A 16,014-nucleotide genomic window follows, 5' to 3' on the forward strand; every position below is an offset into this window, starting at 1 on the left:
ATCAGCTTTCTATTCATCAGATCAAGGTGTCTGAAGACCTTTTTAAGTATGTTGCCAATGAATACAGTACCATGGTTGCTAATGTTATTCAAAAGGATATGTGGAATGGAGCTATGGGAAGGTCATACGTGCTGCTGGTTGATAAAAACTGAATCATGCTAGCCCCAAACCAAGGGGGAGATTGAAGTGCCAATATATATGGTCTGGGCTAGGCATCAATGTATGGATGAGTTAGGGCATTTGTCAATGTATTTTGGAGTCATTTTGTGTATGTTTGACGTTTTCGGTCTAGGAAGTATTTTTGGTTAAGGTGTGACCGAAAACTGTTTTTGGCCCTTGACAGTATATATATGGGTCAGGTTGTCAGAGTTTAAGTCAGTTGTACTTTTGCCAGTTTTCGGTCCCTGAGTTGTATCAGACGGTTCAAGTGTTTAATTGTATGCAAGCTCAGTTTCATTCATCTTCTACTCCATTTCTTCTTTGTTTTCTTATGCTTGATTTATCATTGGTGAAGATCCTTCCATCCGGGACCTAACAATGGCCTTCCCCGGCCGACTATCAGTAACACGTAAAGCAGCAGGAGCAGCTGCCTGGGCTACTCCCTAAGTGAGCTGGGGACACTCGGCCTTCCGATGGCCCGTCTGGTTGCAGTAAAAGCATACAGAAAATCCCTTGGGGTAGTCCCTTGCCATGTGCCCCTCCTTACCACATTTGTAGCAAATCCATGCTCAGCAAGACCCCTCGTGGCTCTTGTCGTACTTGCTACAAGTGCGGCCCTTCTGGCCTCCAGGTCGCGAATCAGTGGGTTTAGCATCTTAGTTGTCGGCTGCAACTGTATCGGTCTCCTATCTCTCCCCTGCTGCTCTCCCTCCTCCCTGGTCTGAATCTCTAGTTCAATTCTCTCCTCCTGGCATTGGTTTGCAGCTCAGCTAATGTCCGATAAGATGAGTGATATTCCCATATCTATACATGTTTTTAGGCAATATTTAAGTACATTTTAATTAATATTTTGGTCATTTGTATGGAATAATGATACTTATAAGGTTAAATTGTATTTTGCAGCCAAATAGAAGACATATTAAAGAAAAAGGACTAAAAGTGTCAAAGAATACTTTGGAGGATGAAGACTTGAAAGAATAAAAATCTAGCAAAAATACTCACTCACAACATGAGTATTGAAGGCTCATGACGTGAGTTGGGACATTCCAAAAGATAAGCATCGCATAGAAGAATCCTTGTCAACACGGATAGATGTTGAGCTGACGACGTGAGACTTACTTGCTCACGACGTGAGCGCGGATAATTCAGAAAATATAAATAAGACATTATCCATACGATTTAAGGAGGTTGGCTGACTTGGAAAGGTTTCAGAAGTCGAAAATCACAGAAAAAGAAGGCCTGGGCATTGTTCTTAACACCAAGGAGGAAGAAGAAGTCATAATTCGATATTTAGTTTGGTACTTTTAATATGTTTTTTACTATGGATTGTTTGTGTTTATTTGTTAGAATGTCCAGATAATCTAGTTGCTTCTGTTAGCTAGATGAAGCTGGAACTCATGGTTTTATTCTATTAATCTAGACTTTGCTTGTTGGTTATGTCTTGTGTTTGATTGATATACCTAGCATGCTTGATTTGATAATTAGATTGCTTAAACTTCTTATTCTATGTAGTTAGTGACGATTATTCTACATGAATTTGAATACCTAGTAATTTAATGAACATTAGATTATTAGAGCTAAGATCGAACCGATCTCTGTGAAGGAATTGAATTATTAAATTAGGCTGTGCTAGAGAACTCATATTATGACCATAATTTGTGTTTGTCAACCTAATCTTACATAGCTCCAATATTATTCAATAATTGATTCTATGTTAAATTATGTGTGACCATACATAGATCTACCTGAATTAATTGATATTAGTAAATTTAAAATTGAATTGCTAATAATGTTTTAATTGGTAACCAATAGGAGTAGTCATAATTAATTTATAAACCATTGAGGGAAAGTGGATTCGAACTAACATAAGTGTTTTGTTTATTGATTGAATTGTGTTAAGGAATTAAGTTCATTTAAACTTGCAAAATTAGATAAAACCCACTACTTTGCTAGGAAATTAGGTTAATTTAATAGTAGGTAAATTAATTAGGTTAATTTAATAGTAGGTAAATTAATTAGTTAAATTTGTTCCCTGTGATCGATATTGTAAATTAATTAGTTAAGTTAGTTAGGTTATAAATTTATAATTAGGTGTAGCTATTTGCACGCATCAATGATTTTGCCACGAACTTCCGTATATCTGTCCTCAAGATGCTCAGATACCGACTCACACGTGCCTGCTCAGTGGACACGTGCTCAGGGCAAAACAACACCCTCTCATGGAACATCCTCGTAATCTCAGTCACCGACTCTGTCTTCTGCTTGAGAGACAGAAACTCATGTGTCAAACGTTCCCTCTCCACCTAGGGAACATACTCTTCTCGTAACAACTTGGTGAACCTCTCCCAAGTCACTGCAGCATGATCTACAGGGGTAAAATCAGTCGTCACAAACTTCCACCAGTCCTTCGCTCCCAAGCGAAGCTGGTTTAGCGTGAACCGGACTCTCAGATGCTTTGGACATGAACACGTATAAAAACACCCCTCAATGTCAGAGATCCATCTCATGACAGCTATCGGATCATGCATCCCATCAAACTCTGGTGGCTTCGTGATGTTAAACTCACGAAACAACAAGAAGTCACCTCCTTATGGCCTAGGTGCAGCTATGGCCGCGGTGGCTGCAGCAGCAGCAGGCTCCGTAACAGCGGCATATCGCTCATCGAATGTCTTAATCAATGTGGTCTTAATAGACCCAAACATCTTCGGTATGGCCTGTCGGATAGTTGCGGCCACCTACTCATGAATGATCTGACGGATCTCCTCGTCACTAGCACCACTACCCCCAGGGTTGTTGCGGGTAATCACCACAGTGTCTCTGAAACACAAACAAAAAATCATCAGAGACTAGCTCAATACTCATACTCACTCGATTACCCACCCCTACACGCTCCTTAGCATCCTAATATTCTTACTTGGGTAGCATACAAATCTGGTGTTTTCAATAGTACGGGCACGATACTACCTTCCACACCAACCCGCAATCATCTCAAGTCCTCCTCCCAGGAACCTAACTCACAGTACTCTATTCCTCACGGATCTCAACTACTCTCTCGGTAGATTCCTTAATGCTCATCCAGGTATCTCTCCTAGATTACTCAAACTCTCTCTAAAGGTTCCAACTATATTTCTCCCCACTCAGTACACATATAGAACAAATAGTAGATAAAATCAATCAATAGCATACCCTAGGTTAAGGCATCATGAATCAGGAAACTCTAGCCCTAATTTCTGAGGTACCTAGCCTATTCTCTAGTATGCAGCTCTAGTATCTCATAAATATCTCATAATATAAACAATAATGGTATTTTGGGAAATCACCGTTCAGGATCTGACTGATTGTACACACTGTTCTGTCTCGTTTTCTCTATGAAGCTCTTCCTCATTTTAGAAAAATCAATTCTTTTTAGAAAAACTTTCTCAAATCCTCAGTTTAAGTCCGAACATATCTAAGAGTACATCTGAATCCCTCAAACCAACGCTCTGATACCAACTTGTAACACTCTAAAATTTCAACCAAAATTTTCATTTTTAAAACACATAAAAACTCATGTTATATTTCTCAAAAACCACAATTGTCTCAAATGTCAAACACAAAATCCACAAAACAATTGTTGCTATCCCAAAATCCTCAAATATAGTCTTGAACAGATGTGTACAATCAAGCCGGCGCCTTCTCGCGATCCTGAGAAGTACCTGAAACACATAACACACAACACGGTAAGCATGAATCTTAGTGAGTTCCCCAAAATACCATATACACAAATATTAAAAAGAGGTTGGAGATGGAATTTGATTGATAAATAAACTTTTTAATATTTGCAAACTTTACCAACAATAATACACGAGTTTCGTATGTTCTTAGGTATATAACATGTTACAGAAACTAAACTATTAATTCAAGTAAACTATTAACCTTGCCGCATTTTATGTGTACCCGTACTTCAAGTTTTTAATTAAAAGTATAGCGTAGTTTTACTTTCGTTATAAAATGAAACAATGCCGACCATAACGAGACTATTCGCTAAAAACAATTGTATGTTCATCGAATTAAACTAATCATTATCGCCGCAACGTGCGTGTACGCCAATATTGTGTGTGTGTATGTGTGTGTGTGTGTATATATATATATATCTTGAATTTTAAGAGGTATGAGTCATTGTACAAATTCAATTAATTATGTATAAATGAATCATTAATACTTGTATAAAATATAAAGACATGAATTAAAAAAAGTTATTAAGAAATTTAATTTTGGAGTAAATGATAATTTTAAAATATTAAATTCATATATTAGTTTTTTATTGTATTTAATAACTAATAATAAAATCTAATAATTACTTTCTTATAAGAGAATTATTCACCAAGAGGATTTGTTGCCCACACACACACACACACACACACACACACACACACACACACACACACACACACATATATATATATATATATATATATATATATATATATATATATATATATATATATATATATATATATATATATATATATATATATATATATATATATATATACTATATTTCTAAATCATCATTTTTTCATCTCATATAGACGTGTGATCACATATATCCATATCCCAATAGCATCGGTTAATACCGGGCGAGAAGTACTTTGTTACAACCTTATTAAATACTTGGCCCTTTAAAAAAACAATATGTTTTTTGTAACTATCATCAATATAATTGGCCAAAACATAAATTATTTCAAGTCCATTAATATCTTCTTTATGTTAATATCCATAAAAATAATACTCATCTTTAATATCCAAAAAGTTAATATAAGTCAAACCTAAAATAATCAGATCAATATAAAGTTTTTTGACTCAACTTTGATCATGACCTCCCTTTCATAAACATAATGAAAGAGGTTGCCAAAAAATATTTATTAGATTGCGTATGAAATCAAAAATTACCTTTTGCTACTTAAAACAGATGGTTACTATTTAAAGAATGATATTCATCTTTTTCATACATTATTTGAAAATAAGCTATGGCTTAGTTGTTCAATGTACCATAGGTCCAAAAGCAGAACGCATAATTGTTATTCAAAGTGTGGTCATGGACACATGGGGCTCATTTATATCAATTTCAAGCTTGTTATGTTGATTTTTTTTTTTTTTGTTAACCTTGCATAAAAATACATTATAAGAACTTCAAAAGGTAATCAAGAAAAACTATCATTACAAAACAAATCCATTGTTTTTTATGCCACACCATAGCTAATAGTTTGAGGTCACCCACACGTTCATAAAATTTTCAAAAACAGAAAACCACGATACCGATACCAATGACAGAAACAAATCCCTTTTGAGGTTTATTAATTAATAAGCAATCAAGACCAACTCTCTCATTTTCTTGCATATTTTTGAGCATTTGGATCCTCAAGAGCTATTTGTGCAAAACCTTACAGAGGGAAGTTTCCAGTAAGGTGAATATGATCGAGTGTTCTTCGTAAGCCATATGTATTAACAGCTGCATTTGCAGCTCTAAACCCTCCTCCATATACTGGTGATGCATCATGAGCTATTTGATGCATGAAAAATTCACCTAATTTGTTCTCGTTTCTTGATTTCCCACCTTTCTTTGATGTTGATGATGATGATGATGATGATGGGATGTTGGGCATGATCTCTGATTCAAGCCACATATATGAAAGCACTTGACAAATACCTTCTTCAACCTCAGGATTTAGGTTCCTGTAACCTGTCAGATTTCAAAAACTTTTAACACAACTTTACTATTACCAAAAAAAACTTAATCTTAAAAAAGATTAAATTTAAGATTCGAGAAACTGTATGTAAGTTGTTACCTTTAAGACGTAACCAGGCATGCATCAACAGGTGAGCAAGAATGGCTCCAGTTAGTAATCTGCAACGTTTTGTTACCAAAACTGAATAATTTGATCTCAAAGAAACAGAAAAAACTGTCGATTCAGGTCATATTTTAATGTAAATTACAAAAATGGTCCACGTACTTTCTGATTTTTACCATGTTTAGTCCAAAGTTGAAACATTTTTCAATTTGGTCCTTTGTTTCAATTTTAGACTAAATCTTTTAAAAGCAAAATAGCACAGGACCATTTTTCTAATTTACCATATATTTCCAAAATAGATTAACCAAAAAATGAAAAGGAATGAATTGATTAAAAGTGTACTCAAGTGTTTTATTAAAAGAAAATGATAAAAATGTGACCTTGGAAGACCATACAAAACAAGAATGGCAGTAACTTCACATCTACGAGTCAGCTTCTGAGGTTGAGTTATCATTCCCACCAACTGATGACCACCAATTCTTGGCCTTTTTAAAATCTGCACAAGAATTCAAGAAACATGATGATGAATATATAATCAATGTATATATAAACAAAATAAAATTTAACAATTTACTCAAAGGCATACATACACTTGCAACAATCTTCTCTTCAGAAAGGCATAGACCCCTTGTATCTGGCGAATAATGGAACCCCTGAAGATAAGATTGTAAATCACAAGAATTCAACTACCAATAAATAAATAAATAAAATAAAAACGATTTAGTTAATTACGTTTTTATCCCTTGTGGTAGCATCATTAAGGGCGTCTCTTTCAACAAGAAGCATGGGAATTTGTTGATCAAGTCTCATGTTCATTCCTTCATAATAGTCTCTAATGGAATGATAAAGCGGTTGGCAATCTCCTGTATCCATTATTGCAGATTCTATGCACTCTAAACATAAACTCCTTCCATCTCCCAAAGATATGTAACTTACATTCACAGGCTTCAAATATTTCCAAATTAACATCATAATTATGAAAATATTATAAAAATGGTATACAAATGGGGAACTTTACCTCAAGTCGTTCACAACTACAGCATCGGGTTGTATTATCATAATCATGTGCAGGACAATATTTTTGGGACCAAAATGGGTGGCATCGATAGTCGATTAATCCAGCTCCATTTGTGGGAATCTAAAAAGCAAAGATAATATCACATTTGATGTGATTGTCTTTTTATAAAGAATATCAACCTTTATGCAATTGGTGTTTATTTTTTAGTTTTAATTAAGAATCAAGTTAGCCAACGTGTTGTTTGTTTTCTACTTAGTGTACCTCATGGTTTCAGCTCTTATGTGGACATATATATAAGGTTGTTTTTATTATTATTTTTACTTAATACATTCAGACCCTCCAAATCGTTACAAAAATTTTGGATTTGATTAAGGCACTTAATTTCGAGTCGATCTGGGTGTAAGGGTAAAATGATGGTTTACTTGCATTTAGACAGTTTACTGAGTAAAAAAGAAACAAACTTTTTTTTTTTGCATACATTTCGGTATCCATACAGACTAATTTTACTCCTTCAGATAGGACTTAATGTGAAACACTAAACATGGACTAAATGTTAGTTAATAGTACCACATTTAAGCTAAAGTTTCCCTTACAAATTGAAAGCAGACTTCACACTTGGGATGAGTCAACTCTTTGAAGCATGACTTATGGTATGCATCTTTCCCTGATAAAGAGAACTTGAATCAACAGAGAAAAAGAACAAATAAGAACGTGAAGAAATGAATTTGAATGCATGATTAAAGAAAACAAATTACCTCGTTTTCGGTGATTGGGTAACGACAAGCACTACAACAAAAGCACTCTGGATGAAAATAGGTCCCCATGCAACTCAAGTAGTTGCCATAACCAATGTCACGATTGCACCCACCACATATCCTGAAATTAATTAAGATATGCATACAAAGATTAAATCAAAGTTATATCATGTTTTTAGCAACAAAAAGATAAGAAGCACCTATATCCCATGGGTACATATTCACGGGGTACATATGGAGTGTATGATGGATGAAAGTCATCTTGAAGTGATTTAGCAAAATCATTATTATTGCTTGGTTGCCACCCATATCCTAAAGTAATTCAAACACACAAAATGTTCATCTGTGTATATATAGATAAGGATTGAAAATGAGGGTTACAAAAGAAGGTGATGATGTTTGATTTAGTTAAAGTTTACCATTTGGTTTCCGTAAACCTTCAGCCAAAGAAAGTGCAATTGCTCGATCTAATTCTTCCTTTTCTTTATCACTCCGTGTGCGGTTGTCCTATATGAATTTCTTGTATTTTTAGCTATAATAAAATACATATATATGGCATGTAAAATGAAAAAAAGAAGAAAAAAAAAAGATGGAATTTACCAAGGATCTTACAGGAGCACGCAATACCATACTTTCATTATTATTGCCTGGTTTCCACCGATATCATAAAGTAATTCAAACACACAAAATGTTTATATGTGATATGATCCATATGAAGATTAAAAATGAAATGGATGAGGGTGTCGATGTTCAAATTAGTAATAGCTTACCAATCGGTTTCTTTAAACCTTCAGCTAAAGAAAGTGCAGTTGCTCGCTCTAATTTTTCTTTTTGTTTATTACTCCTTGTACGGTTGTCCTAATTACTAATAGTTATGATTAATAATAAATAAGTTTTTTTAAAAAAAAAATGAGGTTGTATTTACCAAAGATTTAGAAGGGGCATGCAATACGGAAGAAAGTGCAACCGGACTATCTAATTTTTCCTTGTGTTTATTGTTCCTTGTACGGTTGTCCTAAACGAATTTCTTTCATTAATTATTATTAGTTTTCATTAATAATATATATGTTATAAAAAGGAAGATTGTATTTACAAATGATCCAGAAGGGGCACGCAGTACTAAAGAAAGTGCAAATGCTCGATCTAATTCTTCATTGTGTTTGTCACTCCTTGCACGGTTGTTCTGATTCAAAATTTTGCATTATTTATTAATAATTTTGATTAATAATATAAATGTTATAAAAAAAAGGAATATGATATTTACCAAGGATCTTGAAGGGGCGCGTGATACTAAAGAAAATGCAGATGCTCGATCTAATTCTTCATTGTGTTTATCACCCCTTATGCGGTTATCCTAAATGAATTTTTTGCATTAATTATTAATTGTTTTGATTAATAATATATATGTTATAAAATAAAATATGGTACGTATTTACCAAGGATCTAGAAGGGGCGCGCGATACTAAAGAAAGTGCAAATGCTCGATCTAATTCTTCATTATGTCCATCACTCCTTGTGCGGTTGTACTAAATGACTTTCTTTCATTAATTAAAAATAGTTATGATTAACACAATATATGCTACAAAAAAAGGAGGTATTTACGAAGGATCTAGAAGGGGCGCGTGCTACTAAAGAAAGTGCAGTTGCTCCATCTAATTCTTCTTCATGTTTATCACTCCTTATGCGGTTGTCCTAAATGGATTTAATGCACTACTTAATGATAGTTATGAGTATTAAATATATATGTTATGAAATATATAAATAGTAAGATATATTATATTTACCAATGATATAGAAGGGGGGCGTGATACTTTATTTTCGTTTCCAATAAACTGAGGATTTCCTCTCCAATAAATGAAGGATTTCTCTGAAGAAGACATGATTAGTAGGTTGGGAGACGTATGCATAGTTTGGTCACCATGATCTCAAGAAGTTGAAATCGTGAAATGGAAAAGAGAGAGATGGGGAGAAGAACAATGGCATCATTTTAGATAATAAAAAAAGCTAATTGTTTTGAAGAAGAAAAGATGTTTTGAAGAAGAAAAGAAAGGGGGAATCTATAAAAGGGTAGCGAAAGGTATAAGTTCTAATAGAAAAATAGATAGAATTTTTTGTAGAGCAAACAAGAGAAAGTGGGGAAGACTAGAGAAATAAAGATAAGCTGAGAATCTTTGACAAAGATAAAATAAGTTGTTTCTGAAACGATCCATAAAAGAAGATCAAAAATGATAAAATAAGTTGTTTCTGGACAATCCATAAAAGAAGATCAAAAATTCACACAAATAAATCTACGGTAAGATTGGTATCTTAAGTTTGATCGGATTTTGTATAAGGGAACCAACTTTTGAAAGAGAAATTTTCCGGAAAAAAATGAACGGCATACAGAACACGGATACCTGAACCTGAACCGATACCAACCGATACCGAAACAAAAATTCTGAATTTGCCGGCACCAAGTATGAAGATGGATGTTATATGTTACCGGTTCGGTTCCAGTACATGTATTTTAGTACCAATCTCATTTTAGTATTGTTTTTCTATATACAATGATACCATGCTTGAGGTTAGAGAAATCAAGCTTAAATACAAAAAAACATGTGGTTCTTGAGTCTAACATATATCAAGACAACAAAGAACATATAGGAAAAAGAATCTGCCCAATCTAAGTTCATATGAGAAAATTACGAGTGTTCAATTTTGTAGAATTTTTTTTGCACATATTCTTGGAAGAAAAAAAGACTGTCTAGAAAATCTAAGTTTTCAAGTAGCCATGTTTAGGGATATGTAACTCATGCTATACTTATCAAAACTAGTTGATTCTTGATCCTAACATGTAGCCAAGACATAGAAGAAGATCCAATCAGCCTAATTCGAGTTCACATGAGAGATTTATGAGCGTTGAAAAAATTCGGTTCAACTCTTGAACCTGAAGTGCCAATTATTGAAAGTCTTGAGGATTGATTTGCTTGATTTTGAGGAACCTAGTATCTGAACGTATGATGGATGAGTTACGATGGTCTCTTATAGGTTTCATTTTGATTGTATATGTGCTTACTAATTTGGGAACTAATGGTTATATGTCTACTAACTTGGATGGAATTATGTCATAAATAGTTCTATGTCAGCTAATTTAGAGAATAAAGGTCAGGTGTATGCTAACTTAAATGCAATCTAATCACAAATGGTTGTGTCTACAAATTTGGAGACTGAAGGTTACGCATCTACTAATTTAAAAACCAAAGGTTACTCAACTTCGATCGTATCTCCCTTTCATAAACATAATGAAAGAGGTTGCCAAAAATATTTATTAGATTACTTACGAAATCAAACATTACCTTTCGCAGAAACAAATCAAAAAAAAAAAAAAAAAAAAAAAAAAAAAAAAAAAAAACTATCTTTACAGAAACCAATCCATTTTTTATGCCACACCATAGCTAATAGTTTGAGGTCACCCACCCTCATAAAATTTTTCAAAAAAATGAAAACCACGATAACAATGGTGGAAACAAATCCCTTTTCAGGTTTATTAATTTAAAAGCAATCAAGGCCCACTCTCTCGTTTTCATTTTCGTGCACATTGTCGATCCTTTAGATCCTCAAGAGGTATTTGTGCAAAACCTCACAGAGGGAAGTTTCCAGTAAGGCGAATATGATCGAGTGTTCTTCGTAAGCCATATGTATTAACAGCTGCATTTGCAGCTCTAAACCCTCCTCCATATGCTGGTGATGCATCATGAGCTATTTGATGCATGAAAAATTCACCTAACTTGTTCTCATTTCTTGATTTCCCACCTTTCTTTGATGTTGTTGTTGATGATGATGATGATGATGGGATGTTGGGCATGATCTCTGATTCGAGCCACATATATGAAAGCACTTGACAGATACCTGCTTCTACCTCAGGATTTAGGTTCCTGTAACCTATCAAAATCAAAAACCTTTTAACACAACTTTCCTAGTACAAAAAATTTCAATTCATTGGAGAAACTATGTTAGTTGTTACCTTTAAGACGTAACCAGGCATTCATCAAGTGGTGAGCAAGAATGGCTCCAGTTAGTAATCTGCAACGTTTAGTTACCAAAATTAAATAATTTGAACTCGTGAAATTGAAAGGGGGAAGTTTTTATACATTTAATTAAAAAAAGGCCCAATTCTGGTCATATTTTATTGTAAATTACAAAATTGGTCCATATGCTTTCTGATTTTTACCATGTTTAGTCCAAAGTTGTAACACTTTTCCACTTTGATCTTTAGTTTCATACTGATTTTGATCCTTGGAAGTTGGAACCTTAATATAAGAACCATAATCTTGATATGAAACCATGAAATAAGGATCAAAATCAAAAAATCTATGGGACTAAAGTTGAATAAGTTTCAATTTTAGACTAAATCTGGTAAACCCGAACCATTTTTTTAATTTATCATCTATTTTAAAAATAGATTACATAAAAGATAAAATTGAATAAATGAATTGAAAGTTCTTAAAAGTTTACCAAGCGTTTTATTAATTTTTTATTTTTTCTATGCAAATGTCACCTTGGAAGACCGTACAAAACAAGAATGGCAGTAACTTCACATCTGCGAGTCAGCTTCTGATATTGAGTTCTCATTCCCACCAACCGATGACCACTAACGCTCGGCCTTCTTAGAATCTGCAACAAGAATTCAAGAAACATGATGATGAATAATTAATGAATAATATATAAAATATATTAATCACTAATTTGTTGCAAAATAAAATTTATCAATTTACTCAAAGGCAAACATACACTTGCAACAGTCTGCTCTTCATAAAGGCAAATACCCCTTGTCTCAGGCAAACGATGGAACCCCTGAAAGATAAGATTGTAAATCACAAGAATTTAACAACCAAGTAATAAAATAAAAATGATTTAGTTAATTACGTTTTTATCCCTTGTGGTAGCATCATTAAGGGCTTGTCTTTCAACAAGAAGCATGGGAATCTGTTGATCAATTCTCATGTTCATTCCTTCATAGTAGTCTCTAATGGAGTGGTAAAGTGGTTGACACTCACCCGTATCCATTATTGCAGATTCTAGGCACTCTAAACATAAACTCCTTCCATCTTCCAATAAGATGTATCTTACATTCATCGGCTTCAAATATTTCCAAACATCATAATTATTAATTATGAAATGTTATAGAAATGGTGTAAAAATGAAATGGGAACTTTACCTCAAGTCGTTCACAACTACAACATCGAGCTGTATTATCAAGCTCATGTGCGGGGCAATATTTTTGGGACCAAAATGGGTGTAATCGATACTCGATTAATCCATCTCCATTTAAGGGAATCTAATTAAAAGCCAAAATATAACGTTACACTTGATGTAATTGTCTCTTTTAAAAGAATATCAACGTTTATGCAATTTGTTTTTATTTTTTATTTTTAAAGAATTACGATAGCTAACGTTGATATTCTTTTTAATGTTTAAGGGAACCCTTTTTATATACATTATGTTATCCATATAGACATAATCCTACCCATTTAGCCACTTTCTCCGACAAGGACTTAATGGGAAACAAGAAACATGGCCTAAAAGTTAGTTAATATATACCACATTTAAGCTAAAAGTTTCCCTTACATATTGAAAGCACACTTCACATTTGGGATGAGTCAACTCTTTAAAGCAAGTCTTATGGTATGTATCTTTCCCTGATAAAGAGAACTTGAATCAAGAAAAAAAAACACTAATAAGTACTTGAAGAAATGCATTTGAATGCAGATTTAATATATACATTTAATGACATATATAATGAAATTAATGATATTTTTGTCCCCTTGTCACCATATAATGTCGGTAGAAGGATAATAAGACTAAAATGTAGGAGGATATATATATATATATATATATATATATATATATATATATATATATATATATATATATATATATATATATATATATGTGTGTGTGTGTGTGTTACCTCTTTTTCGGTGATTGGGTAACTACAAGCATGACAACGGAAACACTCTGGATGAAAATACTTCCCCATGCAACCTAAGTAATTGCCGTAATTAATGTCACGGTTGCAGCCACCACATACCCTGAAATTAACATATGCATACAGCGATTAAATCAAGGTTATATCATGTTTTTAGCAACAAAAAGATAATAAATACCTATTTCCCTTGGGTACATATGGAGGGTTTGATGGATGAAAGTCATTTTGATGTGATTTTGCAAGATCATTATCATCACCTGATTGCCACTTATATGCTAAAGTAATTCAAACACACAAAATATGTATCAGTGATAGTGATATTGATAAAGATTAAAAATGAAATGGATGAGGTTGTCGATGTTCAAATTGGTAGAAGCTTACCATCCGATTTCCTTAAAGGTTCAGCAAAAGAAATTTCAATTGCTTCATCTAGTTCTTCCTTTTGTTTATCACTCTTTTTGTGATTGTCCTAAAGGAATTTCTTGCATTAATTATTAATCGTAAAAATGGTTAGATGGCATTAAGTCGGTCAGGTTGATTAGTGACTAGATATTAATCGGCTTAGGTAGTGATTAGTCTGCGATTAGTCGGAGGCCCAAAATTGTAAATTCACTAAATTTTTAAGAAAATAAATATGACTACGATCATAGAAAAATAGGTAAATATCATTAATATCATACCAAAATAGGTTAATATAATTAATACAACATTATACAACTGTTTCAAAGTATTTCAAAATTATAGATTTCTACAATTCCATTCACTGTTTAGGTTGAGATTAATTGCTAGACACATTCTATTTGGCCAAGTAATACCCAAGGACTAATTGTAGATTAATCGTCACTAGTTTGGTTTTTACGACACTAAATATGTTAAAGAAATGAAAAAGGGAAATGGTATTTACCAAGGATCTAAAAGGGGCCAGTGATACAATTGCTCGATCTAAACTTTTTTTTTTTTTTTTTTTTTTGTATTTATCACTCCTTATACGGTTATACTAAATGAATTTCATGCATGAATTAATAATATTTATGATTAATAAGTATATATGTTATAAAAAAAAATAAAAAAAATGAAAGATGATACCAAGGACATACAAGGGCACGTGATAATAAAGAAATTGCAATTATTCGACCTAATTCTTCCTTCTGTTTATCACTTCTTGCCCGGTTGTCTTAAAGAATTTCTTGCATTAATTGTTAATATATATATATATATATATATATATATATATATATATATATATATATATATATATATATATATATATATATATATATATATAGTCAAGATCAAATAAGAAGTAAATTTTTGGTAGGAAGGTAAGAATTTTTTTTTGAACATATTTTTTTCGTAAACAAACAAAATGAATCATTAGATGATTTATTTGTAATATGATTTACAAGAAAAAATCTCAAAAAAACATCACGATGATTCATTTATACAATGATTTTGTTGTTATTCACTAAAATTATCATAAAAATGAATTTTTTTCTTAATTTACTTAAAAATTAATCATATAGATGTGTTTTTGGGAATTTTTTCTTGTGAATCATCTTACAAATGAATCATCTAGTGATTCATTTATTTTGTTCGTCAAAAATATATGTAGAAAAAAAACTTCTTACCTTCCTACCAAAAAAAATTTCTTACCGGATGTATATCATATATATATATATATATATATATATATATATATATATATATATATATATATATATATATATATATATATCATTATTATATATAAAAACCTTAATTTTGTGGGAGCGCGTAGAGCGCGTGTGACTGGTTTGAAGAAGAGCGCATGTCGTTATCTTCCGATGAACGATGCAATGAACCGAAACGACCTCTTATAAAAACATGTTTTTTCTGACGCCTCCAAAATCAAATTCACACGGTTCCAACACCCCTGCGTAACCCACCCGCCGATGAACACAAATTATCATTACGTCCACTCAATCCATTTTTGGCTTCTCGTTCAACATCTCCCTTCTGCGAATCCATCCACTAATTCCCCATCTCCAACAAAATGTTCGGCTTCATCCCCAACAGGAAATCCGACCATATCATCCCCAAAACAACCCTAATACCTTGCTCAAATATTCATCGCGCATAGCCGGTGAGACGGGTTTGGCGAAATACAGATGTTAAAGGGATTAGGTGAATCGAAACATTTTCCCCACCGCTTTGGAAAAAAAAAGGATGGATCCAACCCACATGACCTTTAGTACGCTTCTTGAAGACAAGAGGGTATATAACCGCTCCTCATCTTGCTGAACA

The 16,014-nt window shown here is 33.0% G+C and overlaps 2 protein-coding genes across 4 annotated transcripts in view; both read right to left on the minus strand.

The window, feature by feature from the left end:
• Nucleotides 1–5,339: 5,339 nt before the first annotated feature.
• LOC145011109 (protein DA1-related 2-like) lies at nucleotides 5,340–9,773 on the minus strand. Of its 3 annotated transcripts, XM_078969743.1 has the most exons (18): nucleotides 9,548–9,773; nucleotides 9,366–9,455; nucleotides 9,200–9,289; nucleotides 9,028–9,117; nucleotides 8,857–8,946; nucleotides 8,689–8,778; nucleotides 8,534–8,621; nucleotides 8,364–8,410; nucleotides 8,183–8,270; nucleotides 7,964–8,075; nucleotides 7,764–7,884; nucleotides 7,602–7,685; nucleotides 7,009–7,128; nucleotides 6,723–6,935; nucleotides 6,581–6,643; nucleotides 6,371–6,486; nucleotides 5,988–6,046; nucleotides 5,340–5,881 (listed from the first exon to the last, which is right to left on the minus strand). In XM_078969743.1, the coding sequence occupies exons 1-18, from the start codon at nucleotides 9,668–9,670 to the stop codon at nucleotides 5,583–5,585; spliced, it is 1,983 nt and encodes a 660-aa protein (XP_078825869.1). In that variant the 5' UTR covers nucleotides 9,671–9,773; the 3' UTR covers nucleotides 5,340–5,582. The 3 variants fall into 3 exon arrangements, with proteins under 3 accessions (XP_078825869.1, XP_078825870.1, XP_078825871.1); XM_078969744.1 differs by lacking the exon at nucleotides 9,366–9,455; XM_078969745.1 differs by lacking the exons at nucleotides 8,364–8,410; nucleotides 8,534–8,621; nucleotides 8,689–8,778 and having other exon boundaries at nucleotides 9,548–9,772.
• Nucleotides 9,774–11,132: 1,359 nt separating this feature from the next.
• LOC145011000 (protein DA1-related 2-like) overlaps nucleotides 11,133–16,014 on the minus strand; it is a 28,491-nt gene continuing 23,609 nt past the window's right edge. The window contains exons 4-13 of the mRNA XM_078969604.1: nucleotides 14,113–14,200; nucleotides 13,910–14,006; nucleotides 13,714–13,834; nucleotides 13,371–13,454; nucleotides 12,961–13,080; nucleotides 12,669–12,881; nucleotides 12,534–12,596; nucleotides 12,301–12,416; nucleotides 11,767–11,825; nucleotides 11,133–11,684 (exon numbers count right to left, since the gene is read on the minus strand). Coding sequence (XP_078825730.1) covers nucleotides 11,383–11,684; nucleotides 11,767–11,825; nucleotides 12,301–12,416; nucleotides 12,534–12,596; nucleotides 12,669–12,881; nucleotides 12,961–13,080; nucleotides 13,371–13,454; nucleotides 13,714–13,834; nucleotides 13,910–14,006; nucleotides 14,113–14,200 — 1,263 coding nt within the window. The 3' untranslated portion in view covers nucleotides 11,133–11,382. The remainder of the gene's footprint in view (nucleotides 11,685–11,766; nucleotides 11,826–12,300; nucleotides 12,417–12,533; nucleotides 12,597–12,668; nucleotides 12,882–12,960; nucleotides 13,081–13,370; nucleotides 13,455–13,713; nucleotides 13,835–13,909; nucleotides 14,007–14,112; nucleotides 14,201–16,014) is intronic.

Source organism: Lactuca saligna, chromosome 8, assembly GCF_052625555.1.
Source record: "Lactuca saligna cultivar CGN05327 chromosome 8, ASM5262555v1, whole genome shotgun sequence".
Taxonomy (NCBI): Eukaryota; Viridiplantae; Streptophyta; class Magnoliopsida; order Asterales; family Asteraceae; genus Lactuca; species Lactuca saligna.

Coding starts and splice junctions, on each gene's coding strand:
- LOC145011109 (XM_078969743.1), bottom strand. CDS start 9,670: ATGCATACGTCTCCCAACCTACTAATCATGTCTTCTTCAGAGAAATCC. Junction 6,047..6,370: donor GTTTTGTATGGTCTTCCAAG/GTCACATTTTTA, acceptor AAAACGTTGCAG/ATTACTAACTGGAGCCATTC. Junction 5,882..5,987: donor TGCCTGGTTACGTCTTAAAG/GTAACAACTTAC, acceptor GAAATCTGACAG/GTTACAGGAACCTAAATCCT.